The sequence below is a fragment of the Solanum verrucosum genome, unplaced genomic scaffold, assembly GCF_900185275.1.
Source record: "Solanum verrucosum unplaced genomic scaffold, falcon-dt-bn FXZP01000278.1, whole genome shotgun sequence".
Classification (NCBI taxonomy): Eukaryota; Viridiplantae; Streptophyta; class Magnoliopsida; order Solanales; family Solanaceae; genus Solanum; species Solanum verrucosum.
Window position 1 is genome coordinate 3,794,549 of NW_026020332.1, and position 13,875 is coordinate 3,808,423.

Below are 13,875 nucleotides of genomic sequence, written 5' to 3' on the forward strand. Positions count from 1 at the left end.
GATTCTAAAATTTGTTTGAGTCAAATAAGCAAAAGAGAGAAAAGAAGAGGAAGCACAAAAAACGTTGTATTTGGGGTTTAAGAAATCTAAAACATGTAGTTGCTTTTTAAATACATATTTTGAATTCCCTTCACCATAATCAACTCATTTAACTTCTTACCTTATCGGGTTACTTTTTAAAGAAATATCCCGAACTACCCCTTGACCATAATCAACACAATGTAGCTTCTTACCTTACTAAGTTATTTTTTTAAGATAGATCCTGAATTACTTGTTGACCAAAATTAATACATTTAATTTTTTTCTTTACTTGTGCAAACACAATTTTATTGAAAGTTTCAAGCCTATATATTTCAATGGACATTCCTCCTATTCTTCACCAATTTATTTCTCAAAATCACAAAAAAAAAAACCTTTAAAAAAATGCAGCAACAACAACCATCAAGCAAAATGGCTCATCAAGGCCTCATAACGAGGGCTGCAGGAATTTGGTATTACAAATGTAGGATCTGTCTTGAGGTTTTCACCTCAAGCCAAGGGCTTGCTGGACACCAACGCAAGCACATGTCTCAGGGAACTTGGATAAGAGGTATGCCCCATTACAAACTTTAATAATTTTATTTTTTAATTAATAAAATAATCCACCTAAAACTCAAAGTTTAGACCAACATAATGAGGTGATCCTATTCAAAACATTAAGGATGGAATTGAAATGAATAAAACATTTTAGGGATCAAATTGAACTTCCCAAAACATTATGTACCAAATATGCACTTTACTTAAATCTATATTCACACTGCAATAATCCAACTGTCAGCAGAAGAAGAAGCCCTTCACTAAGCCAAAAGAAAATGGCGGTCTTCTCTATGATGCTTTGGCAAGACCTACAAAGGTAACGTACACCTCTTAAATCCCTAATAAAACAGCAAAAAATTGCATTTTGTTTCTGCAATGCACAATTTCAGAATTACCCAGTTCTTAGTTTTCTCACTTTCTTTGTAGTTTTTGGGTATATAAGCAGCTTTGATTGTTTAGGTGTATAAAGAAGACAACCCATTTGCCCAAAAGGAAAACAAATTAGCATGTGAGCTGAAGTTTCTGAAGAAATTGGCTTCGCTTGCCTTTATAGCCCTCTTTCCCATTGTCAATTTCCAGGTAAAACTTAAAAGTACTGATAATTGGACTTTCTTAGCTTCCTGATCTTAGCATAGTTTATGAAAATTCATGTTACAGTAATTAATTACTGGGTATCCATTGTGGATTGTTGTTTGGTTTGCTATATGTGGAGATTTACTCTTCTTTTAGAATTATACATTATTATAAGGATGTGAGGTTCTTACTTTAATTTTCCTTATGAATTATACCTACATAAGTCAGAGGGAAACTATGTATTATTCCATACGTGATTTTTTTAGAAAAAGATTTCGTTTTTTGGAAAGACACAAAAGATAGGGAGTGGGGTGGGGGTTCCTGATAGACAAATACTGATTGCAAGCAATCTATTAGGACCTTTGACCCTTTCTGGTAGATGATCTACATTGTGTACAAAAAGATGGTCTTCCAAAGAAAAATCTCACTTTGCTAGATAGTCTACGACCTAATTGGGTTCCCGATAGCAATGAGTAAAGTTGCCTTTGTGTGATCCACCAGGGCAAAGATATCCTCAGTAATCGGATTGAGAGTGAGATTGCTAGTGTTCTTGCTCCTCAACGTATCTACCATAATCATAGAGTCAAGCTCAATAGTGTCCTGCCTCAAGCCATTGTCTTTCAACCATTGCGCAGCATATTTGGCTGACATGGCATCTGCCACATGATAATTGTTGCACTGTATTGGGGTAGCAAAGGCAAACAGAAAATTTCCAGCATCATTTCTTGCCACACTACCAATGCCAGTCTTTCCAGTTTGCTCCAAGTAGCTCCCCTTTGTATTAATTTTGATCTTCCCTGATTGAGGCATATTCCAAGTCACCTACCTGATGATAACCTTTGGTCTAAGCCTCTCCACCTCTTCACATAGTTGATTCCATTGGAATTCCATCTTGCAGTTAGGAAAAGTTCTATTCACTAGCAGCTTTGAGGTACCACATAATATGCTGCTCCATTCTTCCTGTGTAGAATCTGTTCTGGTTGCCATATCTACAAGCACATCTGATTCTTCAATAATTGCATTTTGGCCTCCCATATATAAGCTTGAAAATGAACATCTCCGATTTTTCTCTCTAGACCATTAAGATAATCTCTGTCCCAGTTCTTTGAGCTTCTGTTGTAATCTCCACATAGGATTACCCTCAATTTCTTGATCCCATTCATTACTCACAATCTCATGGAATTCAGGTTGTGTTGTGTAGAAATCCAGGAATTTGAAATACATCTTTCCAGTAGTTTGCTCGTTATCACATTTCAGCAGCATGGGTCTATGATCAGAGCCAGCCCTAGGCAAGTGCCTCACAGTGTTGAAGTTGTAATCAGTGTTATCAAAAGCAAAAAGCACAAAAAAGCTCCAAGGTATGGTGGTGCTTCAAGTGCAAATAAAACGTGGACTTGGTGAAAAAAGGCGCAAAGGGAGAAACCCTCAAGCACAACTGATCCAAGCTTGCAAAACTATATATATATATATATGAACAAAGGAATAAAAAAAAAAGATTACGATAAAGTGAAATATCAATTGTTTAGTGTCGCCTCTTGAGAAGATGCTCGAAAGGGTTTCAGACCAATCAACTTAATTGGAGGGCTGTACAAGATCATTTCTAAGCTGATCACTGAAAGATTGAAAATAGTTATAAAATAGTTATAGGGAAGCTAGTTGATGGACATCAAATGACATTCTTGAAAGGAAGACAAATCATGGATGTTGCTGTGCTGGCTTATGAAATGGTCGACTCTAGGGTAAAATAGAAGAAACCAGGCATCATATGCAAGCTAGATATTGAAAAAGCTTATGATCATGTTAATTGGAATTTCTTGCTAAAATTTTTGGAAGACATGGGCTTTGAAGAGAAATGGAATTATTGGATACAGTTTTGCATCTCGAATATAAGATTCTCACTCATTATAAATGGTAAGCCTGAAGGATTTTTTCAATCCCATAGAGGTCTTAGACAAGGAGACCCTATGTCACCTTTTTTTTTCCTACCGACTATTAGAAGTGGCACAAATCAAACACTTAAGAGCAATCCTTACAATATTTGAGGGCATTTCAGGGCTTCATGTTAACTGGTCGAAAAGTTTCCTCTTCCCAATTAATCAGGTAGACAAATAACAAAGTCCAGCTGAGAATTTAGGATGTCAGATTGCCTGTGGGGGCCAAGAACAAGGAGTTGGAGGTATGGAATGAGGTGATGGAGAGATGTGAGAAAATGCTATCAAGATGGAAAAGTCAGTACCAATTACTAGGGGGTAGGTTGACTCTCATCAAGTCAGTACCAATTACTAGGGGGTAGGTTGACTCTCATCAAGTGGCACAAATCAAACACTTGAGAGCAATCCTTACAATATTTGAGGGCATTTCAGGGCTTCATGTTAACTGGTCGAAATGTTTCCTCTTCCCAATTAATCAGGTAGACAAATAACAAAGTCCAGCTGAGAATCTAGGATGTCAGTTAGCTTCTTTGCCTACAAAGTACCGGGATTGCCTGTGGAGGCCAGGAACAAGGAGTTGGAGGTATGGAATGAGGTGATGGAGAGATGTGAGAAAAGGCTATCAAGATGGAAAAGTCAGTACCAATTACTAGGTGGTAGGTTGACTCTCATCAAGTCATTTTTAGATGGGCTACCTACCTATATGTTGTGTCTATTTCCAATACCCAAGAGCACTATGAAGAGAATCAACAAAATGAGAAGATCCTTCATTTGGCAAGGGAACAAAGAAAACAGAGGCTACAACCTAGTGAAATGAGAGATACTCACTTGAGCAGAAAACAAGGTGACCTTGGCATGAGAAATCTTAGCATCCAGAATAATTGCTTGCTACAAAAATGGTTATGGAGATTTTGTAATAGAGATAGAGCCCGATGGAGAAGATTCATAGTAGGGAAATATGGCTTGTTTAGCCAGTGGACTACTAAGGAGGTGATGGGGTCGTTTGGATGCAGTGTGTGGACGACCATTAGAAGGCTGTGGCCACAGTTCAGTAACAATATCTATACTAATGTGGGCAATGGTCTGAAAACATATTTCTGGAATGAAATCTGGAAAGGGGATGATAGCCTAAGGAACTTATTCCCAAACCTCTACACCCTGAGCTTACAAAGATCTGCTACTGTTGCTCAAGTATGGAGCAACAAGGGTGGAACTTAGTGTTCAGGAGGCCTTCTGAATGACTGGGATGTGGCCAGGCTACTTGAGGTGCTAAACACCCCACCAGCCATATCTCAAAGAAAGGATAAACCAATTTGGAAGCTACATAGCATAGGAATGTCACAGTTAAATCTTGCTACTTGCTACTGGAGGATGAATGTTAATTAGTCAGTGACTAACAAGTGGCCTTGGAAGCTAGTGTGGAAGACAAGAAGCCCATTAAAAGTAGCATTTTTTATTTTTTTTTGAGAAAGTTAACTGGTATTATAAACATAGAAGTACACCAATAGTGAACTCCTGTAGTAATTACATCACAAGTATAGAGGGTTTACTAAAAAGAATCAAAACACCTATCTCCCTCATAAACTATCTAAGAATAGGGTGATGTCCCCCGGATCCTTGGGAATAGAATGGATACACCAAAAGTAAAAGGTCACTAAACAATTCATTTTAATGCTTTGGAAATGGATGCTCTTGTTCTCAAAACATCTCTGATTTCTCTCACTCCATATTGTCTACCAGATGCAGGCAGGGACAATCTTCCATCTCTCCTTGTGTCCTGACTGATTTCCATCTCTATTCCAACATGCTAGGACTTCTGCCGTATTTCTAGGCATGGTCCATGTGATACCTCTCAGGTTAATGAAATACTTCCATAGTTTCTCAGCCACTTTACAATGCAAAAATAGATGGTTTATTGTCTCTCAGATTCACAAAAAAAACATCTGGAGCATAAGTCCTTTCCTCTTTTCATTAAGTTATCCCGAGTCAGAACAAATTGTCTTGCAACAAGCCATGTGAAGTAAGCCACCTTATGTGGTATCTTCCCTTTCCTGATTTTATCCAAGGCCACAACTCCTTGGTTTCAGTTGAAATGTCTAGTAATTTGTAGGCTGATTTCACCTTGAACTTGCCATCTTTCTCTAGCTTCCATGTCAATTTGTCTTCCTCACAAGTGAGGTTCTTGGCTTGTTCCAAGGTATTATAGAACTGAGTCATTCTCTCCACTTCCCAGTCATTGAGGAACCTTCTAAAAATCAGGTTCCATTCTTGTTCATTTCTGACTTCTACAATTGTAGCCATTTTCTGCTGATTGAGAATATAAATGTTTGGGAACTGTTGTCTCAAAGGTGTTTGTCCCATCCATATATCATTCCAGAGCAAGGTTTTCCTCCCATTTCCCACATTAATCACAGAGTTGCTCCAAATTCTTGGCCACTGATTTCTAATAGTTCTCCATTGACCCACACCATAAGGAGTATTAACCTCCTTAGTAGTCCATGATCCTTCCTTTCCATATCTTGCAAAGATAGTGTCCTTCCATAAGCTCTGATCATCTGTTGCTAGTCTCCAGAGCCATTTTAGCAGAAGGCTCTTATTGTGGGCTTTCAAATTCTTAATTCCCAGACCTCCCTCTTTTTTGTTGGAAATAACAACATCCCACTTAACCAAGTGAAATTTCTTAACCCCTTCCCCATTACCTTGCCAAAGAAAATTTCTTCTGATTGTGTGCAGCCTCTGAATGATCTGTGGTTGATCATAAGAAAAGCTTGCCTTACCCATGAGGCATTACAAAAAAAGGGATGCAGTTTTGCTCAAGATGCTTATGTGTGAGCAGAAAGCAGAAGTAAATAATCATTTGTTCATTCACGGTAAAGCAGCTTCAAAATTGTGGAATATGTTTTTGTGTATACTAGGGGTTAGCTGGGTGATGCCAAATACAACCATGGAACTCTTTAATAGTTGGACAAGAATTGGCAACAGAGGAAAAGTGAAGACTGGTGGAAGACTAGCCCCCTGTATATGGTGGACTCTATGGAAAAAGAAAGGCATGCTAGGTGTTTTGAAGGACAAAATGATAGTTTTGACTTCTCTGAATATAGACTCTTGTGGCATGGTTGATATTGGGCAAACAGGTTCTAAATACACAAGGTGCAACAACTGGACACCTAGCAAAAGGATATGGAAAAGGCTGAACAGAGTATTCATTAATAGCTTATGGGCTCAGAATTACAACCAGCGTTATCAAAGGTGTGCTAAGCACGCTTAAGCCCTGAAGCAGTCTTTGTTGGAACCATCTGTCCGTATCTGATCATTTTTATCCGCACATTTGTTGTCATCAGCCATCCTTTTTTCCTTAGTACAATTTACCTCAGCTTGATCAGTAACTATAGCATTCTTTCCTGTAGGAACCTTCTCCTCTGCCCTCTTCTGTTCCAATTCTCTACATTGAGTTATTGAGTGCCCCAAGATTTTGCAATTTCTACAAAATTTAGTTACTATAGGAGAGTCCTCATTGGTCCTACAATTTGTTTTACGCAATTCCATCCGTGACAGTGGAATGGAGTTCCAGCAAAAGCACCCAGGTAGGGACTACAGGAGAGTCCTCATCTGGTCTGAAATCCAGAGTGGATTTCTCTAGCTACATCACTTGACCCTCTATTTCAATAGATCACTTATACCAAACATTTTTAAATCTTCCTCATTGGAAAAATCTAAAAACATAATGCAAAAATCGTAAACTTGAATCTTAACTTCACCTCTGATAAATTTGGAGCATATCTTTTCAATCTGTGGCCTAGTGCTCATGAATTTACCCACCAGAGTTAGTTTCACTCTTCAGCAGTAACCCCATTGTAATCGCTTGATTTGAAAATGATTGCCGGCATGCCATTGTGAGTATCATAACGAGCTTTCACTTATGGATTCCCAAATCGATGATTACTAGGCTTGGGATAGCACTTAGCGGGCGATTGAATTGCTTTAGAATGTTAGATTTCTGTGGAATTTTCTCCACAGCTAAGGTCGCCATAGTAGTATCAATGTTTTTATCTACCAGTCGCTCCGTGCCGGGTCTACTGGTGTTCCCATGGGACGGAGCATGAGGCTCAATCGCGAGAGAGAACAACCGTTGAGAAATAATGGTCATGTATTGTACGGAAAACTTTTTCTGTTTACTTATTTTTATAAAGTGTAGAATGTGAAATAACAACAAGGGTAAGTAATACATGGATAAAGAAACTAAAGATAAATTGACCCTCGTGATAGTAAAGAAACTTTTATTTTGGTTAACAAGTAAACATATATTTTTATATTGCACTTTTTTGAGAATGAATACTAACTTTAATACATCAAATCAAATATCCAAATAATCCACGCATTACATGCCATACATTACTAATCTTTGCATTACAATCCAGGCATTATGCAAAGCGAAGCCCGGTATTTAAGTGGAGAAGGGTAGAGGGGCGGGCCCATTATCCACCGAGTTTAGAAGGCTGTGATTGGTCCAAAGGGCGGGTCACAGACGGATTTCTCGGTTATCAAAAAAAAAAAAAAAAAACAATCCAGGCATTATGTTTATCTTACCTTATAGAAAAAGGAAAATCTTACATTTTAAATCCTTTATCTCTAAACCAAACAACCCTTTAGTGATAAAGATGTATGCCTAGCGTCATCCTGGATCCACTACTAGTATTAAGTATTTGTGCAATATGTCACTTCTCTCTTTGTTGAATACTCAGTTGACTCACACTAGTCTCATACAATAATGTTAGGTAGAGTATTTTTTATTGATACTTCCCTCTTCCTAGCAAAAAGGAAAGTTGTCTCTGTCATGAGCGGATATGGGTAGATTCATGTGGAAATATGTTTTCATCTGTCTGGCTTGGAAAATGATAAACATCTCAGGATCTCATCTTTTCCATGATCTTGGCCATAGGACTTGGAATTAAATTATTCTGAAGAAGCGACATGAAAGATACAATTGAACCTACTTTGTCTGCTTCATGATTAGACAGTATCTGAACTTTTTATGCTACAACTAGAAGAGCTAATGGAGAATCTACATAGAAATTCAGGCTGAGTTATACATTTTACAAGGCATTAGTTCTTTTTTTTAAAAAGTTACTATTTTCAGTTCTCCTGAAAAATATTTTCAATCAAACACCATTAGAAAGGAGTGTTTCAGGTTTACTCCTCTCTAATTGTGTATGGCTTTGGTTTTTTTGATAAGTAATGGTGAATTTAATAAATGGATTCTAACAAGGAATCAACATCAGTTACATAGGGGCCAAGTGGCACCAATTAGCTAACAAGAAAATACATCTAAGTTTAAGACTGTATATTTCTCCTTTTGCCAAAATTTTGTTTGAGTTTTTACAAATACAGAAAAAGGAAGTTCATGATTTTTTTCTAACTGTTTCCAATCTATTGATCACAGTTTAAGTTATGGAATTGGATCACCTTTCCTTTTTTGCAAAATTCACTTGTTGGATCAAAGAGAGGAAATGATCATTTAAATTTCTGTCAACAATTACTTCTCATTGCCTTGAAAGGGAATCTGTTTTCTAATTGCCATGAGTTATATGTTATTGATGCGTTTGTCGGGAAACAATATTACAAACGCAAGAATGATTAATATTTCTGAATTATTGTTTTAGTTGTTTTAGTCGAACATAACTTCTATAGTGGATTAGGATTCTTATTATTTTAGTTTTATAGGACTTTGTTATTTCTAATTTATTAGGACGCTTGCTATTGTAAACCTCTATTTAAGAGAGTTGACATTGTTAATAAAATAAGTTGGATTTTATCAAGTTTCAGAGATTCGGAACTTTCTCAAACAAGTTCCTAGGTCTGCAATTCCCTGAATGAATTACAAATTTCAGCAATCATAGGCAAGTCAAGGAACAAGAACAGGGGCTTAGACCTGTCTATTGGACCTGACTTTTCAGTTAATAGTCCAACGACTCGATCCAGAACTAGGGACCATAACATTATACTGCTAAATCTTCTGAAAATGAGAATCTACGTTATTGGAAGGAAATATTAAACGCTGGCATGAAAGCTCATCTTAGTGTAATTAATCACTGGATATTATTAGTAATTAAATATTTATACTTAGCTTTCGTCCTGGATCAACAACTAGTATTATATAGTTGTGCAATGTCTCACTTCTCCTTCGGTAGGATACTCAGTTGGCTCATACTTCTCATAACATAGTGTTCAGAAGAGTATTTTCAATTGGTACTCGTCTCTTCCTGAAAAAAAGTATAGTTATCTTTGTCATGAGTGTCATAGACTTTTGTTTAAACAAGTATTTATCTGTCTGCCTTGAGAACCTAGTTCTGCCATTTTTTTTCCTACCCACCTTGGATGTTATTACTAATTTGAGACAATTAGGGCCTGTTTGGAAGGACACCCTGGTAATTGGATTTGGTGTAATTGATGTAATTACATTGTCTTGTCTTGTTTGGAAGGACATGTAATTACTTGGTCAACAGGTAATTGGTGTAATTGGCAGGGGGTAATTACACTCTACAATTCACAGGCAGAAGCTGTGAATTGCTGGTAATTACATGGTGTAATTACCACCTGATTACTTTTTCATTTTTTTTTTAATTTCTATTTTTATTTTTTTTGTTTTAATTTTTTTACTTCTATTATTTTAATTTCTTTTTATTTTTATTTTTATTATTCTAAAAATTTGTAAAAGTCTATTTTTTATTTTTTATTATTATATTTCATTTTATTCTTGTACTCAACCTTACTTTACGTGATTCTATGTAATTTTCTCGTATTATCTATTTCTTTATGCCATGCTTATTTTCTCATTAGCATAATTTTATTAGTATTCAAATTTTTAAATTAAAATAGAATTTATTGTTAAGTAAGGTTATAGACTTACGTTTTCTTTATTATGAAGAAATAAAAATAAATCATATTTATTGCTATGTTGAAATTTGTTATAAGAGTATTACGTTAAATTTTTTGTTTTGAATTTATTACTTATGTTATATTTTCAGTTTCATTTGTTTTAGTAAAATTGAATTTACATTGCATGTCATTTTTTAATTAGACTTGACAGATTATATTTTTGTCAAATATTTAATAATTTATGATATTTTATTTATATATTACTATTCTTTTTATCAAACATGCATTTCACAATGTTCGTAGAAACTTCATACTTTTAGTTGTTACGATCAATTCAATTGAAATATATTAATTTGAAAAAATATAAATCAATTATTTTTTCATAATATTAGTTACAGTAAATATGTTTATTAATTAATATATTTTCAAAAAAGAATATATATCTTAAATATTTAATTTAATGTCATTTATAAAATTTCTTATTTTTCTAGTATAAATTTTAAATGATTAATTTTTATTTTTAAAATTTATTATAATTTTATGATTGCAATTGTGCATCCAAACATGACATGTGTAATTACAGTGTAATTACACTGTGGTAACCAAACATGTTAGTGTAATTACTAGACTGTGTAATTACTAGGCTGGTAATTACTACCCTAGCAATTACACCAATTCCAATTACCTGGTAGCTTTCCAAACAGATCCTTAGTGATATAGCTGGAATATTTCTTGTAACTGTCTTATCATTTTACCAGCCATTCTTGAAGTAGGTTACCATTGGGGACCAAAGGCGACACATGTACGTGGAATATCATTTACTTCAAGGGATAATACCAAAATAAAGGAAATTAAATGGAACCTACAAAGTTTCTAGTTGACTCAACCATGACTTAATGCATTTTCTCCTCTTTCATGCATATTCCTGGAAGTAATCTTTGAACATTGTCTCTTTAACTAGCACTGTAGTTTCACCACAGTTCTTTCCCTCTCTTTTTGTTATTTCCGTCCTTCTGTTTTGTCCTCTTCATTTATGTTTGATGATTCTGTGAACTGAAGCCATGTAGCATTTGATCTAAATAATTTAAAATAATTCTATCATTGCTTTAAGAAATTGCAAATAAACATTTCATCTTATCCTTCACTAACCCTTGTCTGTAATCTGCAGATATTTACTACAGTTGTCTTCTTCTCTTCATTTAATGAGATATCAGTGATGCCTCTTCAGAATCAGGTATGATTGTCATCAGGGAATAGAGTGAATTGTGGAACAAATAGGAAATAATACAATACTTGTAGAGTTGCAGTGAATATATCCCTTCCCTTATAAGGTAATTTAGGTAATGAAAATCCTACATATAACAAGGAAGAAGAATCATTGGTATGAAATGAACAATATACGTCACATTCTAATTCTATGCTGTATTAAGGTCTCCCTGGTTCATAAACTCTAAGCTGACTGGTCATATCTCTCTACCTAGAGAAATTAGGGAAAATATCATCAACTCTTAAGATTCTATAAGCACTTGATTGGTACATATACTTTTTAAGTTTGTAACTTTACCTGCTTTCTTAACCTAGTGATGAAGTTACCTAATGTGTTGAACCCCTGAAGGACGATGACCATAAATAGTTGGAACAAGTCGTCATTGCCTTTAAAAAGCAAATATTTCAACTATTTATTTTCATATTAGGCCAAAATCAATTGAAAAAAAAGAAACTTAAGAGTTCCATTATTTTTAGTCAAATAGAAAAAGATATAACCAAAATAATGGAGTTGCAATTGTGTACTTCTTTTTGTTATATCTTTTAGATGCAATGACTTTTTCTTAGGACAAATCTGTTTTAAAAAAAATTACTTGGTTAGAGCTCCTTTATATATACTCCTCTTCCTCTTCTCCCTAAAATGATTAACATGAAAGTAACAACAACACAGGGACAAAATGGGCAGCAGGGTGTGTGGATGTACCAATGCATCCATTGTAAAAAAAACTTCCCTTCAAGCCAGGCAATAGCAGGCCATACAAAGGGTCATTTCAGAGATGGCTGGGTTAAAGGAACCCCCCAGAGCAAAGTATTTGTACTATTTTCTGAGTATCAGCAGCAGCAGGGTTCTATTACGGACTCTTCAATTCCCGAGAAACATGTTTTTTCTGCAGCAACATCTGACACTCACTTAACAGATGCTCATCGATTGCCAATAGGTGATGTGCAGAATTCCAGAAGCCTGGTCGTACGGCCTCCATCTCCAGGTTCGTCTAGCAGACAACCACGAATCCCTAGGCATCATTTGAGGCTTCGTGATCTGAAGATACTAGCTAGGCTAAGGGCTCGTCTTACCAGAGAGGAGCAAGAAGTCATTTTGCGTCTTCTTGATAGTGCTATGGAACAGGTTCATTCATTAATTTAAATAAGCACTTGCTCGATTTTATTTGTTTTCCTTCATCACTCCTATAATTTTCTTAGGTGTCATTTGGTTCAAAACTGGGGATTATATCAATCCCACTTTTTTTATGAGATGAGTGATACCAGGATTTTGGTATAGAAATAACACTGATCTTAGGTTATACTTCCAATCAAATACAGATAGGTTTAACCTCAAAATCTATAATGGGATAGCCCAATTAATCCCTTGAACCAAACAATTGCTTAAAGAAGTCCTTTTCATGTCTTACTCGAATGAATTGCCACCATCTTTATGAATTTGGTTAATCCACCATGAATTATATTTTCAATAGTAGTGTTCAAGTAATTAATGTGTGGTTAGCTTTTTCACCTCCTGTACCACCAACATGCTTGGTCCTGGTAGAAAGATTGGAATATCAATCTCATCGAGACAAACTACAAAAACTCATCCTTCAGGAGCAGAATCTTTCTCAAATTCTAGTGTTTCCACGACAACTAATCAATTTTGTTCTACCTAATCCCTCTTTCATGACCACGTATTTTTCCAGCTTAGGATGTCGGAAATCTTTGTTGAATGCAACTAATTTGATGATTGATAGGGGTATTATTTTGTTACAGGCAAAACAATCAAGAAAGAAGAGCACTGAGGCGGAGGTGATCCCAAATAGAAACTCAGAAGCAGCAGCCGCAATTGGAACTACTGACACAGATACCGATGTCTCTTCTGAGGAATCGGATGATGAGTCCAAAAATATGTGATCATATGGTTAAAGCATATATGCAATAGTTTCTGGGCTATTTCTTATTAGTTATGGTTCTGAAGACCGTTCGAATTATTAGTGAAGTGTTCTATTAGATATATGAACAGTATAATGTTGTTGCTTTTTTAGATCATCTAAGAGTAGAGTTGAACAAGGTTCTTCCCTTTATCCCCTCTGTTGAATTAATGTATATGTGACTGCTACTGAGGCATTGTCTGTGACTGTGTGAGGCCTTGGTTGCTTTATTAATTGAAGATATATGTATGTTTTGCTATTCTGAAGGAAGCCAATTGTTACACTTCTAGCATAGGGTGATGATAGAGTAATTTCATGGCAGGTTATAAAAAATAATAGTGATGGGATAATTTTTTTTTTTATCTTGTTTGGTTGCCATGTTTGGGATAACTTATCCCACCATTTATATCATAGTGATGGGATAAGTTATCTCATATACATGGTGGGATAAGTTATTCCAGGATAGCTAATCCCAGTATAACTTATCCTGGGATGACTTGTTCCCAACCAAACGACGTATTAGATGGTTGAAGTAGAGGTGGGGGTGGGGTGAGGTGGACTACTTGGAAAATTACGTATGGAGTTAGTAAATTGTGAATTGTTTACATTTTTTTTTTTAGATGTATGATTTTATTTTAACTTGTATAGATGTACTAAGTATCTCTTTCAACAGTATATTATTTATTTTGGCCAAGATTTGTGAAATAAAATAGGCCAAAATTTCATTATGATGTCTT

General features: G+C 35.5%; 1 protein-coding gene across 3 annotated transcripts; it reads left to right on the plus strand.

The window, feature by feature from the left end:
• The first annotated feature begins 784 nt into the window (after positions 1-784).
• Positions 785-13,424, plus strand: LOC125836597 (uncharacterized). 3 transcript variants are annotated; one of them, XM_049515786.1, is made up of 5 exons: positions 785-892; positions 1,022-1,155; positions 11,125-11,190; positions 11,893-12,348; positions 12,981-13,424. In XM_049515786.1, exons 3-5 carry the CDS (start codon positions 11,173-11,175, stop codon positions 13,119-13,121), a joined length of 615 nt encoding a protein of 204 aa, XP_049371743.1. In that variant the 5' UTR covers positions 785-892; positions 1,022-1,155; positions 11,125-11,172; the 3' UTR covers positions 13,122-13,424. The 3 variants fall into 3 exon arrangements, with proteins under 3 accessions (XP_049371743.1, XP_049371744.1, XP_049371745.1); XM_049515787.1 differs by having other exon boundaries at positions 791-892; positions 1,036-1,155; XM_049515788.1 differs by having other exon boundaries at positions 825-892; positions 1,019-1,155.
• Positions 13,425-13,875: the final 451 nt, after the last annotated feature.

Coding starts and splice junctions, on each gene's coding strand:
- LOC125836597 (XM_049515786.1), top strand. Junction 12,349..12,980: donor TTGATAGTGCTATGGAACAG/GTTCATTCATTA, acceptor ATTTTGTTACAG/GCAAAACAATCAAGAAAGAA.